This window comes from Hordeum vulgare, chromosome 2H (genome assembly GCF_904849725.1).
Source record: "Hordeum vulgare subsp. vulgare chromosome 2H, MorexV3_pseudomolecules_assembly, whole genome shotgun sequence".
NCBI lineage: Eukaryota > Viridiplantae > Streptophyta > Magnoliopsida > Poales > Poaceae > Hordeum > Hordeum vulgare.
Window position 1 is genome coordinate 9,033,854 of NC_058519.1, and position 25,015 is coordinate 9,058,868.

General features: G+C 43.4%; 2 protein-coding genes across 2 annotated transcripts; one reads left to right on the top strand and one right to left on the bottom strand.

Moving 5' to 3' along the window:
* Positions 1-2: 2 nt before the first annotated feature.
* On the top strand, positions 3-5,777 carry LOC123424858 (probable amidase At4g34880). The gene is made up of 8 exons (XM_045108555.1): positions 3-212; positions 1,695-1,934; positions 2,174-2,372; positions 2,502-2,853; positions 3,638-4,358; positions 4,446-4,682; positions 4,893-5,094; positions 5,278-5,777. The coding sequence occupies exons 1-8, from the start codon at positions 67-69 to the stop codon at positions 5,632-5,634; spliced, it is 2,454 nt and encodes an 817-aa protein (XP_044964490.1). The 5' UTR covers positions 3-66; the 3' UTR covers positions 5,635-5,777.
* A 985-nt stretch (positions 5,778-6,762) lies between these two features.
* Positions 6,763-23,915, bottom strand: LOC123424364. The gene is made up of 22 exons (XM_045107968.1): positions 22,807-23,915; positions 21,518-21,633; positions 20,839-21,047; positions 19,215-19,334; positions 17,814-17,942; positions 17,611-17,736; positions 16,575-16,630; positions 16,393-16,492; positions 15,548-15,665; positions 15,240-15,449; positions 14,615-14,939; positions 12,987-13,080; positions 11,345-11,453; positions 10,983-11,251; positions 10,703-10,830; positions 9,775-10,009; positions 9,212-9,400; positions 8,493-8,776; positions 8,195-8,402; positions 7,875-8,114; positions 7,615-7,697; positions 6,763-7,291 (listed from the first exon to the last, which is right to left on the bottom strand). The coding sequence occupies exons 1-22, from the start codon at positions 23,667-23,669 to the stop codon at positions 7,132-7,134; spliced, it is 4,371 nt and encodes a 1,456-aa protein (XP_044963903.1). The 5' UTR covers positions 23,670-23,915; the 3' UTR covers positions 6,763-7,131.
* Positions 23,916-25,015: the final 1,100 nt, after the last annotated feature.

The window sequence follows — 25,015 nt, forward strand, 5'->3', positions numbered from 1 at the left end:
CCGTACGTGCTGTCGGCGAGCCCGTGTGGGTCGAGCACGGGGCCGGCTATCGCGGCGGCGGCGAGCATGGCGGCGGTGACGCTGGGGACGGAGACGGACGGGTCGATACTGTGCCCGGCGTCGCTGAACTCGGTGGTGGGGATCAAGCCCACGGTGGGGTTGACCAGCCGGGCCGGAGTCGTCCCAATCACACCTAGACAAGACACCGTCGGGTAACTGATTAACTGAGTATTTTGCATATTTTGGATTTTTCGTCCCTATATACATTTGATTATTAGGATAGAGTTGTCATGTGAATAGAAAACTTATAGAAAATGAGATGATATGCATTTCAAATCCTATGAGTAGATATATGAAAAAAGATGGCATTTGGTTCATATTATGGAAAAATATTTATTGAGTCTAGGCTCATGTTTATTTTCCTTTGAAACATGAGGGATAGGAACCAATCCTATTATATATCAGTATGAATTCATTCCTATGAACCAAAAGACTCGAAAGGAAAAAAATCGTATAAGAATTCTATCCTATAGAATTTCTATGAAATTCCTCCAAATCAATGGAGGTCATAAGTGTCGCGGTTTTGAACTACGGTTAAACTAATCTTACTTCAAGATGGAGGCACTTATATTTTGAGTCGGAGGGGGTATGTGGGCATTCTTGTATTATGCATTACTATGCCAAGTTGACAAAGAAGATATGTTTTATTTTTCAGTGTGTCCATTTTTGAAAGATAGAATCCATGTCAATTATATTTAAATATATGAATAGGGCGTGTTTAAGGTAAATCTAGATGTGACATAGTTATTGTACATCTAAATGACTAAATCAAGCATAGAAAAGAAAAAGAAAAAACCCACATGAATTTCATGTAAGATCAATGATATATAACTTAGATGTATAATATTTATCTCACATCTAGATGTGTTTTGGCAAAATCGATTTAAATATGAACTAAAATGTCAGGCTAAATATCTGGCCACTTCTGCCAAGATATAAGTTCATATCGACTGTCTGTGTAGTTTTCTTAAACAATATGTTGTATCCCTATAAATAACTACCCATATCAAAAAACTGGACAAAAATATCAGTCGATATTTAGAAACTTGGTTGCTGATGCACCCTATATTTGCCTCTTCATTTTTCTATCTTCCGAGTTCCCAAAAAATGGGGGGGGGGGGGGGGGGGGGGGTAATTCATGGGAGCAAGTCAGTTTATCTTGTGACCCGCAATAGTTCATCAAAATAGTGATTATTTGTGACGGAGGAAAAAAATGTGAGGTCTTACTTATATCCACTAAATCATATTTTTACATGTGGCAAGTGGTCGATTCTCAGATCAATTACTGCAAGCGCATATGATATACCACGAATTACATCCAAAATTTTGTTCAAAAGAGATTTAATACTCAAGAAGTGGTTTTTGAATAACTATGCAGTGAGTTGCATAAAGTCTGGCCATGAACATCAATTAATGTATTGATTAGAGTGCAACCTCCTCTTCCTAAGAAGTAAGAAATGTTGCACAAATTCCACTTTGATATTCAACTGACCAGTAGTTGGCCACTTGCTACTCCTTACTAGAATTATAAACGCTCCTAGTGGTCCAAGTTAGAGAAAACAACATGCCGGAATGACAATTCTTATTATGTAAACGAACTATGTATGTTTTATCTTGATATTTTTCAACGGCAGGCCGATTTGCCGCACCGTGACAGATGCGGTACACGTGTTGGACGCCATTGTTGGCTACGATGACCTCGATGGGGCAGCCACGAGCGCATCTTCTGAGTACATCCCTCATGGTGGATACTTGCAGTTCCTGAAGACTGATGGACTAAACGGGAAGAGGATCGGCGTTCCCAATGGCTTCTTCAGCTATCCAAATGGCACCGTGCAACACACGGTTTACCAGCAACATCTCGACACAATGAGGTACTATTTACATCTCTTTTCTTTTATAACAGCATATAAATCTTTCGGCCTTTGCACTGTCTGTGGGATGAGCATTGTCCAAATAATTGCAAAGTTTATTGAAAAATGTATATGAACCCATAAGCTATACTATATATGATACCATTTAGAAAGAAAAAAAAGGGGGGGAAGTATACCTCAGGCTTCTACGTTGACTGTATATGGTATCATATCATCTTGCATTTTTTGTTTGTTTGAAGGAAACAAGGAGCAAACGTGATTGAGAATCTCGATATAGATAATTTAAATGTCATCCTGGACACCCTTAACAATGGCCAAGAGATTGCATTAGCAGCAGAGTTCAAGTTGAGCCTCAACTCCTATCTATCAGACTTACAATATTCTCCAGTTCGCTCGCTTGCAGAAATCATAGCCTTCAACAATGCCCATCCTGTCGAGGTCAGCTCAGTTCAGAATCAACTAATATTTTCATGCAAAAAAAAACATGTATTTTCTCAGCGTGTCACATGCTATCTTACAAATTATGTTTTCAACTAACTGAAATTGTAAGATATACATCCATGGCAGGAAAAGATGGATGAAATAGGGCAGATCATCTTCCTAGTGGCCGAGAACACGACCGGCATTGGTGCCATCGAGAGAGAGGCGATCAATAAGTTGAACAAGCTGTCTTCCGATGGGCTTGAGAAGCTGATGAGGGAGCACGAGCTGGACGCGATCGTGGCGCCCAACAGCGCCGCGTCCCCCGTACTTGCCATAGGCGGCATGCCAGGCATCACCGTTCCTGCCGGGTACGGCGAGATGGGGGTGCCGTTTGGTCTCAGCTTCGGTGGGTTGAAGGGGTACGAGCCAAGGCTGATCGAGATGGCGTATGCGTTTGAGCAGGTTACCATGGTCAGGAAGACTCCCACGTTCTTGCCATAAAACAGACAAGAGAAAGGTGGTATTGAGATTTATTTTGTTTGTTTCACAATATTTATGTATTTATAGGGTGTAATCATTTTACGCAAATTTGTCGACAAACATTTAGATACTTTTCAGAAGATCTTTCCAGGAAATGTATCATTTCAAAAGTGACTGAGACAGGCATACTCATGGAGCATCTGAAATGTGTTGATCAGTCAAGTCTTAAACAAAATATGGTAGCCAATCTTTTATGGAATGTGTTTAGCCAAGTCTTAACCAAAATATGGACATAAAAACTAAATTATGAACATATGATAAGAGACTTTAAGAGCAAGTGAGAGCTTGCAATCGTGTCATCAAGCAAGACATGAGCTGGGATATATTTGCGAACATCCAAACACATAATGAATAATATACGGTTTATAGCTCTCAAATTGTCGAGTAAGCAAAAGTGTACAGAAACCAAACCAAAAGATAAACAAATAATGGCATCAAACTGTTTATAAAAGCCTTATAGATGTCGGTTATTTATTTCATTTGTTTCACAATATTTATGTATGTATAGGGCGTAATCATTTTTCGCAAATTTGTCGACAAACATTTAGATACTTTTCAAAAGATCTTTCCAGCAAATGTATCATTTGAAAAGTGACTGGGACAGGCATACTCATGGAGCATCTGAAAAACGCCAAAAGCGACTGCCACAAAATATGTTCAAATTCCACTAATTCAAAGCAACGAGCGCATTGGCCAAGCCACTAACCACACCGACACCGACACCGTCTCGCTCAGCTAAGCTAAGCATTATGGCTTGGCTGCCGCCGTCCTCACTCTGGTCGTGGTCACCGTCGCCGGCGCCGCACACGGCTTTGAGTTCCACGAGGCCACCATCGACGCCATCCAGCTCGGCTTCCGCAACGGCAGCCTCACCTCGACGACGCTCGTCCGGTTCTACCTGGACCAGATCAGCCGCCTGAACCCGCTGCTGCGCGCCGTCATCGAGGTGAACCCGGACGCGCTCCGGCAGGCGGCCTGCGCCGACGCCGAGCGCGGCCGCGGCCAGCCCACCGGCGCGCTGCACGGCGTCCCCGTCCTGCTCAAGGACAACATCGCCACCCGCGACGCGCTCAACACCACGGCCGGCTCGTTCGCGTTGCTCGGCTCCGTGGTGAGGCGGGACGCCGGTGTGGCGGCCAGGCTCCGGCGGGCCGGCGCCGTGGTGCTCGGCAAGTCCAACTCCTCCGAGTGGTCCGAGTTCCGCAACGTCGACAACGGGTGGAGCGCGCGCGGCGGCCAGACGCGCAACCCGTACGTGCTCTCGGCCGACCCGTGCGGGTCCAGCGCCGGGTCGGGCGTAGCCGCGGCGGCGAACATGGCGGCCGTGACGCTGGGCACCGACACCGACGGCTCCATACTCTGCCCGTCGTCGTTCAACTCCGTGGTCGGGATCCGGCCGACCCTCGGGCTCACCAGCCGCGCCGGCGTCGTGCCCATCACCCCGTTGCAGGACACCGTCGGGTGGGCAACAGCCTTCTTCTTGCTCGCTTGCTAGTTGCTTTGCTTCACTCAACATGAAATTTCATGGCGGGTCGAAGTGAGTTGCAGGCCGATTTGCCGGACGGTGTCGGACGCGGTGCACGTGCTGGACGCCATCGTCGGCTACGACGAGCTCGACGCCGCGGCCACCGGAGCGGCGTCCAAGTTCATCCCTCCCGGCGGGTACACGCAGTTCTTGAAGAAAGATGGGCTGAGAGGGAAGAGGATCGGCGTCCTCCGTGGATTCTTCCGACACGCAGGCACGCAGCCACTGAGGGTGTACGAGCAGCACCTCGCCACCATGAGGTGAGTGATCAACAGTTTAAATTGATTCCGCCGACTGTCGATGGTTTTCTCTTTTTGGGATGCAAATTCAGAACATTTGTAAACTTCAAAAAGCAGGGTGTGAATTCTGAAAATTCAGTTCATTTTGTTGAACTATAAAGAAGGCATCCAAATTAAGATTGTGATTTTGCATCCATAGTCTTATTCTAATTTACATCAATTTCGTCAAAGGAAACATGGGGCCGTGGTGGTCGATAACCTGCATGTCGCGGCCAATCCGACGGCTCTGTTGGATGATATCAGCTCCAACGAGGGGATTGCGATGCAGGCAGAGTTCAAGCTGAGCATAAACGCCTACTTGGCAGACTTGCTCTACTCCCCGGTCCGTTCGCTAGCAGACATCATAGCTTTCAACAACAAGCATCCTGTGGAGGTAAGGTTTAGTGTACAAACACCCCAAAAAAAAAAGATATCTTAATTTCATCTCTTCATTTCTTGTTGCAAGTTGAAAAAATAGCAAGTAATACAAATTAATCTTCACTACCCTTTTAGGGCGTCACGATTTCGTGTGGCCGATGGGCGAGCTTAAACCTAACCGATGGCATGCTTGTTGTAGGAGCGGATGAAAGATTTCGGGCAGGACGACCTTATCGCGGCCCAAAATACAACCGGCATTGGCCCCGTGGAAAGAGTTGCAATACGACGGCTAAAGGAACTGTCGGCTAATGGGCTGCAGAAGCTGATGAAGGAGCGGCAGCTAGACGCGATCGTGACGCCCAGCAGCGACGCTTCTAGCCTTCTAGCCACGGGTGGTCACCCTGGCATCGTTGTGCCAGCGGGGTATGACGAGCAAGGGGTTCCCTTTGGCATATGCTTCGGCGGGCTGCAGGGGTACGAGCCGAGGTTGATCGAGATGGCGTATGCATTCGAGCGGGCTACCAAAGTGAGGATGCCGCCCATGTTCAAGCCCTAGCTGGAACGCACAATCAAGAGTTAAGTATAACCCCTAGTGTGTGCATCAGTCATTCAGGAACTTGGTGTGAGTGTTCATGATGCTTTGTATTCCCTTCATGCTCGATAACATGAGTTAATAGAAAACACCATTTATGTCTCTTATTTGTGGTATGGTGGCAGCATCTTCTTCTCTGAGTAGGCTTATTTTTGGGGTCCCAGAGCGTATACCAACTAGGTTTGTGGTCTCCATATGGGAACCAAGGTCTACATATACCTAGGTCCACACATCCCTTATACGACATATATATATAGTATAGGCATGCGAACAATTATTCAAAATATTGCAACTCATGTGAAAAATTGTCACATGAAGTTCATCTAATATGATTCGAAGGGATCTCTGTGGCCAACAAGCAAAGGGGTGTGGGCACGAACAATGTAGAAAAGTACTCCCCCTGCATCACAATATTTGTAATTAGAGGTACTTGCATTAGTATTTTCTAATAACAAATATTTAGGTATAGAGGGAATAGGTCTTTACCTGGTCTGTGGGCTAAGCGCTCAATCTTACCCCAAGTCCTAAGATCAAATGTCTGAACCCTATGATTCGTGGGAATCTAAGTATATTGGATCTTTTTACGTCATGGTCGATACATCTTCTACCAATCCACAATAGAGTGTTTTTCAGAAATTTTTGGTCTCAAGGCGTGTAAAATGCAACTTCTCAAGCACCGATGCTTAGATATAGCACAGGGACTTACTTACACACCTCTACTACAATAAGGTCTGTACGGCTCCGATAAAAGAGGGGCAATGCTTGTAATAGCCGATAGCCGTCGTTAGATAGTCTATAAATCTGAATTTAATTTTCATTATTTCTAATGATTGAAGATGAATAGATCAAAAGTTTTTTCATAAACAGAAAACAACAACACTTAATCAAAAAATTGGTTTATTTTCACTACCACGTTGCAATGTACATTTTCATCAGAGCAAAGCCATGAGAGCGCTAGACATGTTCTTCGCCTTTTAGGCTCAATACCCGAAAGATCTACAAGCGTAAAAGGAGATGCGATATTCGACTGCTGTATATCGATTGCGATGATGACATTGTGCACTGTATTGCACAAGTCATGCACATCCTGAGTAAAAATGAACTGCACTAATTTGATATGCACTCGCTCCTACTACTTATTACTTACATAATGTACACCATACGAACGCCAATCGCACCGCCTGTGTCTTGCTGTACACTCTGATCACTAGCTCAAGCTAAAAAACTACTATAAACTAAAGAAATCTAGTTCACCCAAAAACAACAAACCCTATTCTAACGGCTAATGTACACATATTGCGGGCTAACAAAATTTCACTTCGGACACATCTACACTACGCCGGAACAACTTTCGGATTTAGAGCACCATGACACCCGTTAGACCGACGAATATATGGGGACAAAATACAGCAGCGCCATGCCGTTGAGATTCTGCCATTCTTGTGGCTGTGGCTAGGTACACTACATTGTCCAGAATCTGTCCGGGTCAGGGCTAAATAAGGAATGATCCTGGATCTCCAGATTTGCTATGTGCCAGTTGACCAGTCCCGCTTGAAGCGACTTGACGACAAACAAGACGACTGGCATTATCCACCATCCATCATCATCCCTACCCTTGAAGCTGCAGATGCGCCAAAGAACAAAGCAGATCAGCATGTAAAATGTGGTAATTTCTTATTTGTTGTCTAACTAAAATCATATCTGTAATTTGTAATCAAGTCACCCCAAAACACAATGACAAAGTAATTATCTGAATTCCCAATCAGACATCTTTAATTACTCGCAACATGTTTTTTCCTAACCCCCAACAATTACCACTTAATCTCTCAGTTCTGAAATTATAGTAAGCCGGTTTCCTGAGCAATGGATCCTTTTGAAAAATTGGAGAACGAATAGTGGAAGTCGATTGAAATGTCATCTCTACAAGTACATGGGGAATCTAACCTTTTGCTGTTTGATGCATGAGCTGAAGACACTGTCAAAGAAGATAGCCCAGAGTACATAGCACCATAGACGATTGCTACAATCTGCAAGGAAATAAGATTCGTAAATTTCCCAGCCTGTTACATTATGTGTTGTGGATATTAAACTGCCGCGGTGCATTTCGAACTGATAGCAACAGAACTAACAGATATATTCTCTACTTGTACGATGCCAAATATAAAAGAGTTCAAGGATAAACCACATAAGTAAACAAGACTTACAATGTTTATGACAGAAGTAGTATTCCAAAGTGTAAAAATACGGGTGACAGAAGATCTTTTTGGTCCTCGGCTGAAAAGTGCATTGAGGCCAGCAAGAAAAGGAGAAAGCAAAGCAAGGGGTGGAATAAGCAGTACAGCAAGGAAAGCCCCAACTGATATCCAGTAGTATTGTACAAGCATAAGCAAGGTGATGGTAAAATCACCCACAAGTACAATACAGATAAGCAACTGCAATGTTTCCTGAAATGCCAAAGCAAGGTAATTGTCATGTACAGCATAAGCATTTGTGTGCTTATAGAAAGGGTCTAGTGGTTGCTTACCGCATAGCCAATAGGCCTGCAATTTTGCAAGAGCAACGACAGAGGGAACAGATAATCTCTTTTGTAGTCCAGTGACTTCAGTGTTTCTTCGTTTATGACTCCACCAGTCACTCCGCCTGTCAACCGCTTTCTTGAAACGCCATAGCTTGTGCAAGGCTGATCCTGAATTGCCTGCTTGGAATCCAGTAGTGGAACTGCAAAATTCTTCCTGTACAATTAAAAGCAGAGCACTCATTTTACACAGCATGAGAAATGTTTTTATAAGACATGCTATTGTAGTTGGCCTTTCTTTCCATACCTTGAGCGATCACCAAAATCTGGGGCATGCTCATGATGGTGGTGACTCTTGTAGAAGTTTTCATTCACTGCTACAACAATACCTAGCTGGTAATAACCAGAAGCAGTGGCCTGAAACCATCCGAGCTCTACTCGAACACCATGTCGCTCAAGTTGAGGATTCCCATGACTATTAATCCAAGAAACAACAGGTCCCAAAGTTGACCGGATGCTGCCTTGCTTTACTGTCCTCAACTGAGTATTCAAGCCAGCTACTAATCTGTTCCAGATCGCAGTAGATACATACTGGGGAAATGAAACAGGGTCACTAGGAGTGATTGAACACAAGAAATGCATTTTGTAGCATATAGGACAAGAACAAGAAAAATAAGCAGCAGAGGCCTCAAAAACACTAGAATATGATAAACCAAACACAGCTAATGGGGATTTTTATACCATTTGCCTCAAAGTTGTTGCACGTCTATGACAATTTGCACAAGTTGAGGCATATCAAATGGGGCAAGTTACATAGGCAAACTAACCTCAGGGTAAATGATAAAAAAAACGTAACCTATAACAATGCATTACTTTGGCAGACAACCATATCCTGATCAACAACTGGAAATTTTCCACTTCGACAATGTGTAATATAATTGGGAAACGTGGAGCGTATTTATATAGATATAAAAAAAGTAACATCCTTGGCATCACATGTTCAATATTAAGTTGTCTAATGTTTACCTGGCCAAGAAGATTTGATAGTAATGTATCACTGTGTAGGTGGTATGGGGACATATAACTCCCATCACCACCAAAAATTAAACACATGGGAAACCTCTTCTGGATCGTGGCCGCTATATCGAGTCGTTTCTCATCACCTCCCAGAAAGAAATCAATGTAAGCGACCATCAAGTCTGGAGTTGAACCAACCTGTTAAGTTCAAACAATTACATCAAATCTGGAGTTGAACCAACCTGTTAAGTCCAAACAATTACATGTGTGCTGGACTGATATGTCAGCAGCAAAAATAAGACACCAAATTTCCCTCCATTCGTAACAAACAGCTATTCATGGCTCACAGAGCTAAGGAAGAGTATAATTCAGATCAGAGGTGAAACCCAGCTGAATAATCTCTCTGAGCACCTATTCCAGGTATATTTGGTGGGTTTGGGTACAAATTTAGATACATGGCTCATGGCTGGTACACCATTGAACTGAAACCCAGTTGAACTGATTTTGATAACATTGACACAATTACTACTGGTTTTAATACCAAATGACGTGACTAAATTCTGATTACTGACCTTCAGCCCTTTATATAGAGCCCGTGATCTGCAAGAGCGGAGACATGAATGGTCGTATTCAGATTTAACATATTCTTGAAGACGATGGATTTTCTTTCTTCTGCGCCATTGCTTCCAAGACCAGGCACAAGGATATGCAAGTACTGAAAGTATACTATGCACAGAACCTTCCCACCATTCAAAGGCTGCTACCAAATTGATCTCATCGATAAAACGATTAAAAGCATCTTCATACCTGAGAAAAAAGAAAAGAATTGTCACCTACAGTCAGGAGTTACATGTATGTTGAAGTACAGATGGAAGCATTAAACATTGTTCTCTCACGGCATATGGGCCTTTAAATCGATACCCATATTTCAGTCAGATCAATCAAGATAACAGTCACTCCCGTTTGGAACAAGATAGTTGAACTGTTTTCAGAAAATTCCGTAGTTCAAGGTAGGCCCTAAAGGGTTTTGGATATCTAGTTTTAGCATAAACAAGTTGTATACTGCGGTGACTTTTTTTGCTCAAGCCCAGTTTGTTTTATCAACAATGTAATTGCTGTGTACCTGTGAATCTAGAACCACTACAACAAGGATGGCTGTATGAGAACATCCAAGCTACAACTTCTAAGAAGAAAAAAGAAAAGACAATAAGAGGAAGGATCTCACAAATAGGTAAATCAACAAAACAATGCAATATTTTATGATAGGTTAGTGACGCATAGAACAATGTGAACATTAGTGACATGTAGAACAATTTACATCTGGAGTGGTATATTTACAGTGCAAATTATAGTCACTTTTATGAGTTCTGTTACTTTTTTTTTAAGAAAAGAAGTTTCCCCCTGCCCCATTTTACTAAAATGAGGCAGTGAAGCACACCAGGAACGCAGATGCATCAGTGATCATGTACTATCATAGATTCATAAGATAAAAAGCCTTACACAATGCCAATTATAGATTCAGGGGGCGAGTAAGGAAGATGCCACGGTTCTCGGAATGTATTAGGTCCCATGAAGTACATTCTGTGTACATGGCTTTGTGTTTCTTCTGCCCTGCTGGCACCAGGTACCTATTTACAAGAAAAAACACAACAAGCAAGATTTCTCAACAAACTGTGCTACAGTGTCCCTGTATATAGGATTTGCTCAATGATCAGATCTAGGTGAGTTTGCAGTTGCTCTAACTACATCCAAAGACCATGTACTAAAAAATGAACCATACCTCAGCCAATGAAAGCAAAAAAGGCGAAGAAGCATAGGCATCATTGTGGATTGCACTTGTAGCCCGATACGTGACTTCACTCTCACCAATCTTAACTCTTACGGCACTTAAGATGAGTGCCAAAAGAATAATTGTAAAGAATAGGAAAACTGCAAAAGACCAAGGACCCCCAAAAGTATATATAACTTCCTCAAGTGGTGTGTAACAATTTGGCATCTTGTACTTAGCAGATACGCACTTATAAGGGCAGGATGGCTGGGTAACACCACCTAGCAAGTCAAAATTAATGCTTAGTTTCTTCCATGCAAAGACAAGAAGTTTGAACACAAACAAGACAAGATAACACAAGTCCGATGACCTACCTCTTACATATATGAAGTCAGCACGGTTTGGAAGAGCATTCAAAGAACAGGGGGTGCAGAGAGATGAGTTGGACCCAGCAACATTTTTATATGTTCCAACTGGGCATTCCTGGAAAGAGTTACAGTCAGTAAATGGTTTCAAAAGAACCAACAGAAAGTCGTCTGCTAGTTAGAGAACATAATTAATGCATAAAAAAGCAACTACACCCATCCAACCCCAAGAAGTATTCTTTACAATTTGTGGTGTCTAATGCAAGACTTTGACTAATAATGTCTTATTTTGGAAATACTTTGCAAGACAAACCCAATGCCATTATTTTAATGTTTTTAATCTATGTAGTTTTACTTATATTATAGTCAAAACATAAAACTACTAACCACACGGATCCCTCCATGGCCTATATTAGAGACGAGCCGGAGAAATAACTTGGTTGTCCAGTATTCACCATGTTGAAAATAGTCCAGAACATTTTATCAAGTACAGACAAAAATCTAAGACTCTTCATTCTTCAATTCTTCAAAGTCCGGTATATATCATGTGTAACAGTGCAAGTGAGAGTGATCCGGCTACTCAATACCTCGTATCATAACGTGATAAACAGGGAGATAACCAAGCATATGTCCAATTGTTTTTCTAACATGCCACGTGGATCGTTTAAGTATGAACAATGAACAGTTGACCATTTACTGCTGCTAAAGATATCAAACAATGGCATAGAAGCATATATTATCCCCTGCTGTCTTCCTGGACAAAGGGAAGGAACAAATTTGGTGACCCAAACTGATTATTCCAACCAGCACTAAAAGTGGAAACAAATGCCTGCCCCATGAAAGTTATCTGTGTGTCAGTGTCCAAGGGGCTCATTCACAATAGTTGTGAATTTGCGAGATGCAGAGTCTTGCAGGTTGATTTGCGGAAAGGTTCCCACAGTTTTGTGTTTTGGTCAATTTGGTGCAAAAGAAACAGAAACTTCTTTGAAGATGTTCAACAAGGATGAGCGGGTAGAAAATAATGGTGTGTAGGGGTGTTTTTTGAAGTTTGAACCACCATGAGAGATAGGCTTAGCCAGGAAGAAGATGGTCTAGAAGTAGGGGCGAAAAGAGTTTGATTGATGGTGATCCTCCTCAAATGATCAGTTCAGCGGGAGGGGAGCAGTCGTGTCTTCCATGACAAGTGCCATGATCTAGCGGCAAAGGTGACGAACATCAAGACAGGGTGTGTGGTGCAGGTTCGTTTGAGCAAGCTTCCTCTCTTTCAGCGACTCTGCCTATTAGGCTTACGTTGATCTATTGTCACTAACAACCTTAGCTTTTCCTTAATAAAAAGATGTGCAAAGCTTCTACAGCTCTCTAAAAAAAAGTATGAACCAGAAATAGGCTTAGTTTTATACTACATCCTGGGGCTGAAATGTTCTGTTCACCCTAGCCTCATTCCTCTTTTTTTTTCTGTTCCCTTTAATGTAAATATTCTGGATGTTACTCCTTGATGAAAATGGATGCAAATATTTTACATGTACAAGAAAAGGAACAGGTAAAAAAAAATGTATTAAGATGAATACTATATACTGTTTGTGTTACTAATAACAGAAAATATGCTATGTAAGCTGGATGAACAAAGACATGTCAAGTTTAGTGCTCATACGGCACAAAAGGTTCCATATAGTCCCACAGGGCACTCCTTTCCTGTTATTGTTCCGTCTTCTCCAAAATGCCCATCATCATTACCGGAACCTCCACTACACAAAAGAACAGCTATTGGAAATTAGCACAAGAATATATTCATTCACTAAAACTTCTCCAGGCTCATGGCAGTGCACAAATGAAGTTCCATGCCAATACAAAATGCTATGGAGTTCTCCCATGTAGGTCAACACAGATAGTAGCCATGCATTTCATGATGAAAACATGCATCTCAGGAGAAAAATAAAACAAGAATTATGCCTAGGAAATTTAGACTAAATCGCACCACAAGTATGCCTTTAGAGTAAATTGCAACACAGATACTTGATCTAATAACAAAGTAACCATTAGGCTGGGTGTTGGACCCGCCAAGACGGTTCTATGTGGGCAATAGCACCACCTAACCGGCAATGTTGAGCTTGGCGTGGCAGGCAAAAGGCAGTAACTTCAGAGCACAACAGGGATAACATAGCATTAGGGAGAGGCAGTGTAGCACTGGGATCGCCCGTGAAGCAGTGGCAGTGACGCCTGCTGGGGTCATGAGCAGAGGCATGTCGGAGAGGACAGAAAGGGAATGGCCCACCCAGCTAATCTGGCCCAGCTCAACACTGTGACATCCTAGGGCTTCGGTGCTTCAGCATGGCCTCCATCACCATCAGTCTCCACCGGCCTACTCCTATCGTGAGTTCACAGGTCACCACTGCTGCTCCCTTCACTGGCTTCTTCCTATCAACCAGCTAGCTCCAGTGATCATGACCATAGGGAGTGGAGGGTGACGGAAGCACACTTTGGTACGTGACATCAATGGTGGGGAGAAGCTGAAGAAGCAGCGGCAGAAGAAGTTGACAGCAGCAGCGCGACAAACATACTGCTTCTGGTTAGCTTCTCCTTGCCTACCTAACTTCTCTGTTGGTTTAGATCCATATTTGTTTTATTTGTGTTCTAGATAATGTAGTAGCAAGCAGATAGTGCCACTTTCAGTAGTGTTGACTTCATTAATTAGTGGATAAATCTGAAAGTTTTGGCCAGATATGTGCCATAGGAACTTAAAACGCAAGACAGGAAAACTAACTTTGTTTCAGGACTTTCTTGACTGTCCTAATTCCTAAGACCCTGTCCAAACTAACAAGCGGGTCCAATGATGATTCTGCTTGAACTTTGCGGTTGCCACAGAACACCAATAATCACATGTAACCGCAAAAGAACTCCCATAAACATTTCCAAAAAATTGTGCAGTAATGAAATGTGTGTATGTCAAGGAAAGGCTACATACAGAAGGACCCAAAGTGGTCGGACCCTTCCCCGGACCCTGCGCAAACGGGAGCTACGTGCACCGGGCTGCCCTTTAATGAAATTTGGGTATGTCAACACTGATGCAAACATATGATCACTTTCTAATATGCATGTGCCATTATGAAGGAATTTATTGTATCAGGTATATTGATTAAAGGAAAATCATTTGGAAGGCTCCTAATAACATAGTGAAACAATAGATAACATGACCATGTTTCATGACTTTAGAGAGACAAGCATATGCACAAGCAAGGAACCTCCTTTATAATTATCGTTGGCATTTACATGATTGCGTACCTTGATGCTACTGCGCCATTGATAGAAGCAATCTGAACAAATTCATCTCCAGTAGCAATATTTGACCAGTGAAAGTGTATTCTACCACCCCCACCGCCACCTCCACCATGTATGCCTCCTTTGCCCCCAGATGCTGACAATGATGAATTTTTCTCTACCAGAAGCCCTTGAAGGAAGAAAAGAATTGTTCCTCCAGAACCGCCACCAATGCCACCTTTGAAGGACCCACTAGAATTTCCAGTTGTGTCTCTATTGCTTTCACCATTAGAGCTCACAGAGCCATAATTTAACAATCTTGCAAGTGGCCATTTCATGGACCCAATGACTGCATCAGGAAATTGGTCAGAATTTAGAAGAGAAGTGGTACCAAAAGCTTCCCAAAGTAAATGTACTTATTTCCAGAAGAAAACAGAAAACAAAACAATATTTTAAGTAAGGGTGCATGTAGGAGAATATGATTTCGTTGTGCGGCAATGTGCATGTCAAGCACAGGATAAGGAAAAAGGAAAACATGCTGACAGTAAACTCAGATGGTGCTATTAAAATGCTTGAAGGAAAACTATCTTCAGCATGGTAAACTCCTGCTGTGGATAAGATTCACAAGACTACACAAAATAGTGCATACCTATTAATCCCCCACCAGCACTGTTTTCGCCTGACTCAAGAGAACCACTACCACTTCCTAGCTCACATGGAAGATAAGCATTGCCATATTGTTGACCTCCTTCACTTGTCATTCCGTTGTAAATCCCTATACCACCCTGGCCTCCATGACCAGCACCGCCACCAGCTCCATACTTCAGAAATGTTCCTCTACCAATGCCTGCTTTGCAACCTATAAAAAGTTCCAGACTGCTGAGTGAACAGAGTTACCAAATTGATAGGAGAGATTTCAGTTCTTTTACTGATCACAACATGAAAACACTGAATCACCTAACTCTGAGGCACTAATTGCACCACCATTCGTAACGGTCACGGTTCTTGCTCGATGAATGTGAATTATACTCCCCCTGACTATGCCACCGACAGTTATGTCTTCAACACGGCAAATCTGCAAAATGTGAATTTCTTACGAAGAAGCTAGAATAGTACACGTACTCCGAACTGCAATATAAGCAGATCCAATTTAAACGAAACAAAATCATACATACAACTATGAGAAAAAATATGAACTTAATGTTATTTCTATTGGCAGGAGGGGATATCTATTGTTTTGTGATAACATGAAGGTGTATCATTCACCACCCTCACCATGTTAGTAGCAAGAGGTAGTTCCTTTTTCTATCCATCTGATACTCCCTCCGTCCGGAATTACTTGTCGCAAAAATGGATAGAAATGGATGTATCTAGAACTAAATACATCTAGATACATCCATTCCTCGGACAAGTACTTCCGGACAGAGGGAGTATATTAGTTGTCCTGTAGGTATAACCCATGAAATCATTTGGGTTTGCCGATCCCCATGTTTTGCATTCCATCAGTTGAGGAAGTAAAAAAAAATCAGAAAATGCAATGCAATGGACAAAATCATCTCTCTGCTGAATGGCAATGAAGGTTGGAGTGCAAGATTCGAATTTGACATGGTATACGACACATCTCAACAGGCAAGTAAGCTATCAAAAACATCTTGCGAAATGATTATGCACAGGCACAAATGTAATTAAAAGTTCAGCCATCATGCTTCCTTGCCAAAAAATTCTCTTGTATGGAAGATCTACAGGCTAATGGAAATTATGAGCTTCCCTCAGAAGAGAATGTCGCAGCAAACAATCCTTACTTGTAGTGTAAATGACAAGGAGCTGTTCACATGGCAATCATCAGGGGGTGCGATTAACTCACTGGGGCATGTTTTACTTTCACAGACCGAACGTGCATCCCTGATATACATAAACGTCAATCCACAGCATTGCTTAGAAGCAACTAAAGACCATTAATTTACATCGAAACAGCAGAACTTACAAGCTGCTTCGAACATCCTCATCTAGTGGAGCCTGGACAAGGGAACCAGGACCAACCTGCTCATACATCAAGAGAAGTTGTAGTCACAGAAGTTATAGCTACATGGAACAAACTTTAAAGCAAAAGTGTTGGTTCGACATGATAACATGGACCATTCCCAAGAAATACAGTTGCATGGGATTAAGAAAAAACCACAGAGAGAGGATTTACTTGTGTCCAGAAACATCCCAAATAATAATTGCATCAGGAGCTCAATGCATATGGCTCAAACAAGTCAAGGCAAATACTAGGAAACGGCAGTGCTTTCTAGATACTTATAATGCTGAAAGCTGATGAGTAGCATAAGAATAACAACAGAAAATTGTTGATCTACCAACGCTCTCATATACATGACATGGCAATATTTAGAAATGAGAACAATAGAAGTCCAAAATTTCATTTTATGTCAAGTTTGTATGTTATAAACTCCCCACCTCCTCAAGAGGAGCCAAGTTCAAAAGATCATACGAGTGACAAGCTAAAGCGTACACTACAACAAATATAGCTTAATTAAGTTTCAGCTAATCAAAAAATAAAATTATGTCATGAACAATTGATCAGATATTTCGCTCTGTTGCTGACCCACATGCAGTACAGTCAAGTTCTAAGAGCTTCATGAAATTACAACTTATGAGATCTGAAAAAATTGAGAATGCGGACAAGTGAAGTGTCAGCTCAACCTAACACTACAATGAGCAGAGCTTAATTTAGTTCCAGCTAATTAAAAAATTAAATTATCATGAACAGTTGATCAAATGCTTTTACTATGTGCTGACCCACATGCAATACAGTCAAGTATTCATTATACAAGTTCTAAGACCTTCCAAGAAATTACAACTCATGAAATCTGAATAAATTGAGAATGCAGATAAGTGAAGTATCCTTCCTACATAATGATGCATATGTTATGTCATCTGCCAGAGAAGGAAATCAAAAAAGGTCTGAATAGGTAAACTGCAAACAAACTGGATAGGTAATGCATATATTATGATCTTACTTCAATGTTGTAAAACAGAGACAGAAACAGTTGGCGTGCTTTGATTCCATCTCCAGGACCACTCAAATTAAGAAGTCCTTGTCCGTACACTCCCAAAGCAGCATTGGAAGATATCACTGACCCATGCTGTCAGAACAGAGAAAACTGAATTTCCATCACTAAGAAAAGAACATTTTGGCATTAAGGCCTCCAAACAAACATACCTTGAGTACAACAAGGTTTCTTGCCTCAAGCATTGATGCAAGAACAACATCCTTACCACCACCATCTATCTGAATCTTCGAATCCCACATCAAGAGCACCTTCACATACATTCTGAAAGCACCATACACCTTCAATAATAGGAGTAAGTTAGGACTGCATAACATCCTCAGAAATTATTATGATGGAGTAACCACACGGTATATTTGGTAAATCAGAGTGTCTTCCTGTTGAATCTAAGCAATTACAAGGAAGACACACACACACACACATGAGCCCATCCTCTAATCACATGCTAGAATGACGGAAACCAGGCATAATTTGGTGAATTTCACTAAATCCCTACCGTACGCACCTACGCATGTGTGTAAACGTGAGCAGCAGGATTTGAGCCCTGTTGGGTGGAGCTGTTGCCCCCACAACTCAACCACCCCACCAAGAGGTGGTTCTCATCTTCCTTCTAAATATAATCCTACTATAGCAAGCAATGCTTCAATGTCTGCAAGTGTTGGAGGCATGACAGTTCCTCAATGCTTCTCCAACATGTGTGAGCCATGGAAAGTATCCGAGATTCCATCAGGTGTATCAGAGTCATGTCAGATCACATGTTGGGATATTGTTATTCTCCTCTCTGACAGGGCAAGATCTCAAGTTTGGAGCAACAATATCTTGTAGTTGAGCAACTGACAAATCTAGGCATTACACGAAGAGCAATATCAACTCAGCTGGACGGAAGAATCGAACTTGCACAAAATTCTAAAGCGGGTCAGAACACGGTCGGGTCAGCAGGCTAAAATGGATTTTTGAGAAGGTAATCACATCAAATTAATACTAGACGTATTTACTGCATACAGCATGGTGCAGTTCGATTGGTGAAATTTAGGATACCAAATTGTGTCACAGGGCACTGAAATTTACAGGTGTAAAAGCATCCCCATCCACATGCACATGCACTTGCACAAAAAATATATATATCTGCAATTTAGTTTGTCATATTTCTCACAAACGAGTTGGATCTCTCAACATCCACACCTCCTTTAACAGCTTTCCACAAGAGAAATTGATGCATCGGTCAAGGAACTATCCGATGATCAGCCCCTTGCTCAAGCGGTTGTAAATTTCGTCGAATGATTGTTTTTTAAGAACTTTTCATCCAAATTGCGTTGGAGGCCTTAACTTCTGTAAATCGCAGCAAGACTTCTTTAAAACAATTAATTTAGATCATCAACCCCTCCTTTACCTTGGTGCTTAAGGGAAACTCTGCATCACTATGAAACCTATGACACCTTCAGCATGCGAATACATAATTCGCCATAGAAGAATTGATTACTTTACTATGTGATGCATATGAATCATTATTGACAAGCACCGTCAACAAAAGATATGTATACAACAAGGCATACCTTTATAACAGAGTCACTCATCAGAAGCTCCTCTGCAACCAATTCAAACTCTGATATTGGATTTTCAGACAACCCAAAGCAAATGCTACCCCCAGTAAGTAGCCTTATTTGCCCTGTCACCTGAACAAGTAGAAAATAGGAGCAAATAAAAACAGCGAACTTAATAATGGGAATACGGGTGGGAATAGGAAAGGTGTCAAATAATAACAATCAGTAGGTAAAGAGGAAGGAATGCACAAAGAATATAAAGGGCATGGAAACCCATCCAAATAGATTTAGAAAGGAGCTCCACGATAAAAAATTAAACATGCCTGATATGCATAGACTTCATTGCTCGGTCAGGTCTAGAAATAATATATTTGAATATAAATCATTTAGTGGCCTATGTAAACAGAAACGTTGTGATCAACAACTAAATTAAACAATTTAGCCACAACGAAGAAAAAGAAAGATAATGAATGGGAAAAAATCATAGTAGAGTGACAACTGCAGGAATCAATGATTACAAACAGTTTGTGTTGACACTCTATGGCATGCCAGAGATTGACGGTGGTGGGGCAGCAGGGGCCTTGTCTCCTCCCAAGCTCCTATAGCGAGCGCAGCCAAACTTTTTGTCCTCTATAGGAACTCATGGCAGAGCAGTACCATTGCAAAGTGCTGGCTCAGATAAGCAGTTGTCTGGGTCCTGGGCTTTAAATTGATCTGAAGGGGTAGTAAATAGAGTGTTTAAGCTGTGTTGGTGGGCTTTGGGTGTATTCCATATAAGACATAATATGGCACCCGGCAGCCAGGCTAGCCGAGTCAAGCTAACAAGAGTCTGAGGCACTCTACTCCCGAACAGTGCTGCTATTGCGAGGCACGGGTACTGGGCAGGCACCACAGCGAGGAACCCTATCGGCAAGCTGACACCATGGGTGGAAAAGCTCCTATAACAGAAAATCTCTACATTTATTTCTGTCTGGCCCTTCTGATGGTTAAATCCTGGCTCAACCCTGTGTGTGACTGAGGACATAGCCACATAGGAACACCACAAGCAAGTTGCAGTTCAACAGCTTATCGACTTTACAATCACATTAGCTTGTTGAGAACAAGGTCATGAAAATTTGAGAAACTGGATGATAGCCCAGTGGTGGAGTGAGGTGGTGTCTCCTTACCAACTTGGATTTGACCCCTGTGGGAATTAAACCCCATTGATTTATTTATTTTAGTGAATATAAACCAGTGATGTCTCCGTAATGATGTGTAGAGGTGCTACACCCCCCCCCCCCCACCCACCCACCCCCCACCCCACACACACACACACACACACCGGTTGTCAATATTAACATCAAATAAAATTTTGTCAGTGTCAATATTGACAATTAGATTAGTGCAGGTCTTATTATTGAACGTCCTTAAATGGGGGAAATACATTTACAGAAACAATTGGATATTAGTGCGGTGTAGATGCAATACTGAGAAGACACTTTAAGAAAATCGAGATATTAGTGCAGTTATACAGGTACAGTATGTTTGCTCGGGAAAAACTACATAACCTCAGAATCAGTTGTGCAAAGGCATACAAAATATTGATTGATGAATAGGTCATGAACGTGATGTTAGTGGTGGGTCAAAGTATTCAAACCTGTACTCTGGACCACAACAAGGGAACCAGTACTTTTGCATTGCTCTCCACAAGCACATTGGACCAGAGTTTAGTCACTGAGAACCCCAGCAATGGAGTTTCCGTATGCGTGGTGAGGTTTCCATTGCTGACCTTTAGAGTCTCCAATGATTTATCATATATTGTGCCTGCTGCACCAGCATTCTGGGGGCACCCAAAACTCTGTCCGCCTGATGAATGTGGAAAAAAAATACCATCAGAATACAACGGAAGGGGGAGAGATTGCATTACTGAAAAGCTATGGAGCAAAAAGGTGCATGTCCATACCAAAAACACATGCATCAATATTCAACGCTCAGGATGAATATTAAGAGCCATAACAGTGACAATCTAAACTGAGGCTCACAATTTCCACAGGAAGACCTAAACGCGGTGAATTTTGACAAGGTAGGGCAAACTAGATTTGATTATCATTATTTTTTGAATGTCTAGTTAAAATTGTAAGAAAAATAAGGGCAGGCAAATTTAGTTGATTCAAAATTAATCATTTGTTCCCTAAACAATATTAGTAATCAGTAACAAATATACATTGCACTTTTAAGTGAAATAGTTTGGACGACTGTGCTCCCCTATGGGGAAACGCCAGAGGCAGGAGGGTTACAAAACAGCTACATAGAAACTAAGGCCAGAAAATACTCACCATGAGCTATAATTTCCAAATCTTGTTGAATGCTGTAAAATTTTAGGGATATCCTCCCACCACCTCCTCCGCCCCATCCATTACCACCACCAGCACTTATTGTACCATTTCCATATCTAGAATGTTAAACAATAAGGGAGTGTTGCATTTCATAGGTCAACGCAGAAAGCATAAAGTGCAAGGATGAGGTTTGCTACTTTGCTTCAGTAATAATCCTATGGGAAAATGTTTATGGATCTTGCAGCAATTAATAAAGTAAATGTGTGCATAGGATAATATAGAAATAACTAATCAGGTGTGCCAGGATAATCAAATACCAAGTCTACCAAATCAATTTGAAAGCCAAAGCAAGCTTATCTGCATTGCGCAACATCACTGCCATCTTTAGTAAGCAGAAGTACATGCTCACATGGATGCAGGTGAAAGGAGGTAGGTAAGGCAAGGAGCATTAAGGAAGGCAGAGGCAGCAACCATGGAGGAAGGAGGTAAGACTGGATGCATGCTCATAGGAGCAGATGCGTACAGAGTTGGTCATCATCAGAAGTGGGTTACAAAGAATAATGGGCTTCATATCAAAATTTGGACCAACAATGATCTAGTTCAGGTTTCAATGGGATTTTGGTTTTGTAAACATTTGAACCTAATGGTGGGCAGCTCAGATATTGTGGGTCATAACAGAGCTATGTATTGAATGTACCATTGGAGTCGCACTAGAGCATCATATCCAACACCGCTTACCATATCATGACTAATGCTGTTTCTCAATATTTCAAACTTTAATAAATGGTCATTGTTAAAGATCGTCTGCTTGGACAAGATAATGTGTGTACAGGGTAGCAGAAGAAAGGCAGCACATCAGACAGCAAGGCACTACTGATTTGGAACTCAAGCCAGCAACTGCACTCAAATTCTAGCATCGCGGTACAACCAGACTAAGTCATAGATACTCTTGATTCTTGTGTGCAATTCCTTGTTTTGCTTGAGAACGTAATTTCAACATGATCCTGAATAATGCAGATTCACCCAGTGTGTAACGAAGTGCAATGACATGGTAATTCCTAGAACACTAAAAATTGCTTAACTAGAAAAAACATCATAATGTTCACATGATGAAGACATGTAGCCAAATTGTGCATTTGTTTACCTACAGAATCATCTGAACTAGCTAATTCCCGTGGAATAATGTGAAATGATCAAATAGGGCTCGGATCCTTCTATCCTAAGGATTTCACATTGGTAACGTAAATCGTACTGAGAATAAGTAAAATGTCAAGAAATGCAGATCTTACAGCTTGAAAGCCATGATCATAATGCTTCCGCCGGACCCGCCGCCGCCTCTGAGACTGCCCACGCCTCCTTCAGCAAGCACAACTCCATCAACAGTCAAAATCTCACTCGCCCTGAGCAGGACACGGCCTCCGCCGTCCCCGCCAAGCTTCTCATTAGCAGACAAGCTCCCGCCCTTGCTACCATAGCTCCACGGATTGTCCAAGAACGCCCACGCATACACGTCACCGCCCCAGTTGGTGTCGTTGGAGACCTTACACGACGCGCCGCGCCCGCCGTGCCCGCCGCCGGCCCCCTCGAGGCTGTGCGGCGTGCCGGACGTCTGGGGCGGGGGCGCGCCGGCGAGGCCCGTGGTGTTGACGGCGGAGCCACGGCCCAGCGAGACGTTGGCGGCGTGCAGGCCGACGGAGCCGGCGACCAGCTGGGCGCGCTCGCCGACGGCGATGCTCCCCGAGACGTTGAACACGAGGTAGCAGCCGGGGACAGGGCAGGCGATCCTCACCCCGGCGCGTACCTCCACGCTGCCCGCGCCGTGCACGCAGACGTCGCCGGAGAGGGAGGCGCTGGCGGCGATGACGCAGACCGTGTCGAAGGACCCCGCGCCGCCCATCTCCTTGCAGGTCCGCGTGCTCGCCGCGCGGTCCCGGCACTGCAGCTCCCCCTGCGCCGCCTCCGGGTCCTCCGCGTACCCGCCGCCGACGACGACCCCGTACGGGAGCCGCGCGAGGCGGTCCTCCTCGGGCCGCACCGCCAGCGCCGACGCGGAGAAGCGGCCGCCAATCAGTCCTGCCGCCGCGACGAGCAGCGCGGCCCAGCGGGCGAGGCGCCTCGCCGTCGTCGCCGAGCGCTCCGGACCCCGAATCATGGCTCAGCAGCGCATACTGTACCGGAGCGGGCCGGGCGGGCAGGCAGCGCGTCCGATGCGCGGCGGGTGGCGGCGGCGGCGGCTGCGGAAGACGGATCTCGGGCGGGATCTGCAAACCCTAGCGGCGCCCGCGCGCGCGGGGGGACGGGGAGGGGGGCGGCGACGAAGGAGAGCGTGCTGCTCGGCGGGGGAAGCGCGTGCGCGAGGAGAGAGAAAGTAGAGAGAGAGGGAGTGGAGCTTAGAGAGAGAGAGGGAGAGGGGGGGTGGGCGAAGGTGGCCAGCTGGACTGTTTTGTCGGGTCATCGGCGTCATCAGTCCACCTCCACACACACACACTGACGGTTATTAACACCGCGCCGTCGTTTTCACTTCTTCCCCCTCTCTTCCTTCCACTCCTTTCATGTAGTAATTCTCAAACACACGACCCCCATGGGTTTGTATGAGGTCCTATGAAATTTCATAAATATCAACCGAATTATGTTCCATTTTCATGCCCCTAGGTTTCTCTCTGCCGCGTCGTCGACGGCGGGTCTTCTCGGCCCCTTCCCTCTCCTCCCTGCGTCCGCGTCATGCTTTCCTTGCCCCTCTTCCGTGGGATTTTGACCGCCGCCAGATCCGCTACTGGTCGTGGATGGGGAGTCACGGGTTGGCCATGGTCGTGGCAACATTGGTGGTGGGGAGGGGTCCGGATGGCCAGGGAGACGAACCTCCCTTGTTGGCGATCGTGTTGGGTTTGGGACGAACTTCGCTCGTTTTGAGTCTCTCACTAGGGCACTTTTTTGCGTATAGATATCAGCTAAAAGTATAAAAAAACGATGGGTACCATGAAACGATGTGAAAATATTAGCTAAACCCTATTTTCACTATATAATGAAAGAGCATGTATCTTTTCATAGAGATGATACCGTGCTTTTGTGCAGTGGTTAGCATGTGCGTAGATAGCGTTGTAAGTTCGAGCCGGCCAATTGTCCTTTATGTATCTCATTTCTCTCACTTCGTCATATTTCTCTTACACCACCACGTGGAACCCACATGTCAAGGATAGATTTATTCATCTAGCATGCTGTCAAGCGGGGCCCATAAATGTTGGCTAGGGGATTCCATGCAATTAAATACTTCCTTCATTCCATAATATAAAAGCGTTTTTTTACAATGATGTAAAAAACACTCATATATTATGGGACAGAGGGACTATAGTGTAGGGGTGTTTCCTCAAAAATAAACTCGTGCACGTCACTTCGGTCACTGAGAGTGGGCCATAGTCACGTTGACACGCCACGTAAATGCAGGATACTGATTAAGTGATCGTAATTGCACGAGAATGCAAGTTGGGTGACCACATATCT